This window comes from Chiloscyllium plagiosum, chromosome 26, assembly GCF_004010195.1.
Source record: "Chiloscyllium plagiosum isolate BGI_BamShark_2017 chromosome 26, ASM401019v2, whole genome shotgun sequence".
Classification (NCBI taxonomy): domain Eukaryota; kingdom Metazoa; phylum Chordata; class Chondrichthyes; order Orectolobiformes; family Hemiscylliidae; genus Chiloscyllium; species Chiloscyllium plagiosum.
The window spans coordinates 3,479,816-3,482,986 of NC_057735.1; the positions used below are offsets into that span (position 1 = coordinate 3,479,816).

The 3,171-nt window shown below is 46.9% G+C and overlaps 1 protein-coding gene across 1 annotated transcript in view; it reads right to left on the minus strand.

The window, feature by feature from the left end:
• The window catches only part of LOC122562922 (protein phosphatase 1H-like), a 61,140-nt gene that overhangs the window by 10,318 nt on the left and 47,651 nt on the right, over positions 1–3,171 (minus strand). The window contains exons 6-7 of the mRNA XM_043716224.1: positions 946–950; positions 723–786 (exon numbers count right to left, since the gene is read on the minus strand). Coding sequence (XP_043572159.1) covers positions 723–786; positions 946–950 — 69 coding nt within the window. The remainder of the gene's footprint in view (positions 1–722; positions 787–945; positions 951–3,171) is intronic.

Genomic DNA, 3,171 nt, shown 5'->3' on the forward strand with positions numbered 1-3,171 from the left:
CCACCCCAACTCACCTATTGCACTCTATCCTACTTTCTCCCCACCCCCACCCTCCTCTCATTTATCTCTCTACCCTTCAGGCCTGTATTCCTGATGAAGGGCTTTTGCCCGAAACGTCGATTTTCCTGTTCCTCGAATGCTGCCTGACCTGCTGTGCTTTTCCAGCACCACTCTAATCTAGAATCTGCAGTCTACAGTCCTCGTCTTCCAGCATCTACAGTCCTCGTTTTTACCTGAAAAGGCAGTGATTTTAACGCTGACATTGCATCAACAGGTAAGGCCCATCTAAAAAAAATTAAACAAAAGCTTCTTTGCCCACATAGAATACCTACTGTGTGGGGACAGGCCAGTTAGCCCATTGAGTCCATACAGTCCCTCCAAAGAATATCCCACCCAATCCCTGTACTACCCATGGCTAACTCCGCACATCCCTGGATACTATGAGTAATTTAGCCTGGCCAATCCACCTAACCAATCCCCCAATCTCTGGACTGTGAGAAGAAACCCACACAGACAGGGGGAGAATGAACAAACTCCACACAGACAGACAGTCACCTGAGGATGGAATCAAACCCAAATCCCTGGCGCTGAGTGGGCGCAGTGCTAACCACTGAGCCACCATGCCTCATACATGGAGTAGCTGCATCAGGGAGAAACTGATCTGGACAGGGGCTTATGTGATTTACAATCTTCAAATGACTGGTTTCTGGTCAATAACTTACCTTTTTACCTTCACCATAGACCAATGGGAACTTCAGATCATCTTCCTCAATTGTCTTGTATGCCCTATGGTTTAAACAAAGGCAAGAAGTAATAAATAAACAGAGAGTAGATCTGAAAATACTCTCCTGCCTCAAACAACTCAGCTCTGAGCAAGTCAGAAGGTAGGATGTGAGTTGCTACTTTAGACACGTGACTGAATCCTTACTGAGATAGGAAACTCACAGAATCTTAAAACACAGAATGAAACTATTCAGCCAATTGCTCTGTGACGATTCTTGCACGAACTCTGCAATCTAATTATAAGATTTTACTTTAGTGGGGAGGTGGTGTAGTGGTAATGTCACTGGGTTAGTAATGTTGACATTCTGGGACGTGGGTTCAAAATTCACTATGACAGAACAACAAATTTCAATTCAGTAAAACTCGGCAATTAAATTACTAGCTCAGTGGTTGCAAGTAGCTATTATCAATGTTGTAAAATCCCATCTAGTTTATTACTGACCTCTAGGGAAGGAAATCTGCCGTCCTTCCCTCAGTCAGACCCACAGAAATGGGGGTGACTTTTAATTGCCCTCTGAATGAATAATGAGTATAATCCCCTTCCCACCCCTCTGCTCTTCCCCACAGCCTTTCAAATGTTCCTTTAAATACTTTACTAATTCACTTTTGAAATTTGTGACTGAATCTGTTTCCTGGTGCATTCAGACGCCATGTAATAAATCACAACAATTCACTGAAAATTACTCCAGTCGCTTATGTTTCTTTCAACAATTCTTCTAAATCCGTGACATCCTGCTAGAGGAAAATCATGAGACATGGACATCTCTGGCTGGGCCCAGCTTTTACTGCCCGTCCCTATTTGCCCCTTGAGAAGGTAGGGGTGAGCTGCCTTCTTGAACCGCTGCAGTCCACCAGCGTAGGTAGACCCACAATGCCCCTTGAGAGGGATTCCAGGATGTTCACCCAGCGACACTGAAGGACGGTGATTTTTAAAAAACATTCATTCACCGGATCTTGGCCAGCAATTATTGCCCATCCCTAATTGCCCCATCCCTAATTGCCCATGTGATAATTAGGAATTAACCCCATTGTTATGGGTCTGGAGTCACATCTAGGCCAGACCAAGTAAAGATGGCAGTTTCCTTCCCTAAAGGGCATTGGTGAACCAGATGGGCTTTTCCCAACCATTGACATTAGATTCATGATCATCAGTTGACTCTTAATTCTAAATTTTTATTGAATTTAAATTCTACCATCTGCCATGGCTGGATCTGGACCCAGGTCCCCAGAACATTCCTGGGTCTCTGGATTAACAGTCCAGCGATAATACCACTAGACCATCGCCTCCCTGTTAGGCTGATGAGTGCTTCGGACGGGATTGGATTAGATTAGATTAGATTACTTACAGTGTGGAAACAGGCCCTTCGCCCCAACAAGTCCACACCGCCCCACCGAAGCGCAACCCATCCATACCCCTACATTTACCCCTTACCCAATTTAGCATGGCCAATTCACCTGACCTGCACATCTTTGGACTGTGGGAGGAAACCGGAGCACCCAGAGGAGTATGTGCGAACTCCACACAGTCAGTCGCCTGAGGCGGGAATTGAACCCAGGTCTCTGGCGTTGTGAGGCAGCAGTGCTAACCACTGTGCCACGGGGCCGCCCTTTGGCCAAATCTCTGATTAACTTTTGAACATTCTTGTCAAATCTCCGCTGCTCTAAGCGTAAAGACCCTGCAGCTCCGGTCTCTCCACGTTCTCTGAAGTCCCTCTTCCCCGGCACCATCCTGGGAAATCTCCACAACTCTCTCCAAGGCACTGACATCCTTCCTAAAGGGTAGTTCCCAAACCCAGCTCTAACTTGTGGTTCATGAGGTTTTAGAGTGAGCTTCTCATTGCTATTACCTCAAGGCAGTTTGAGCAAAATGAGAGGGTGGGAGGCACTGAGTGCTTTTCCAGCTTCATCATCGCCCTGAAGGACAGCGTCTGTGATAGCAGGATGCGGCCATCACTAGCCAGGTCAGAAGTGCTAGAATGCAGGAGCAGGGATGTCATGCTGAGGCTGTATAAAATTCTGCTCAGACTGCATTTGGAACATTGTGGTCAGTTTTGGACACTGAATCTAAGGAAGAATGTACTGGGTCCACATGAGGTTTATGAAAATGATCCAGGGATGACAGGCTTGTCATATGGGGGCTCTGGGCCTGTAATCAATGGAGTTTAGAAGAATATGGGAGATCTCACTGAATCTTACACAATATTGAGAGGCCTGGAAAGAGTGAAGATGGAGAAGATGTTTCCACCACCTGTAGTTTTGTCACTGTCCCCTCCCCCACCTCCCGATGGTCTCTCTGCCCCTTCCCCCACCCCCTGATGGTCACTCTGCCCCTTCCCCCACCCCCATGATGGTCCCTCTCTCTGACCCCACCTCCCCAATGATCTCTCT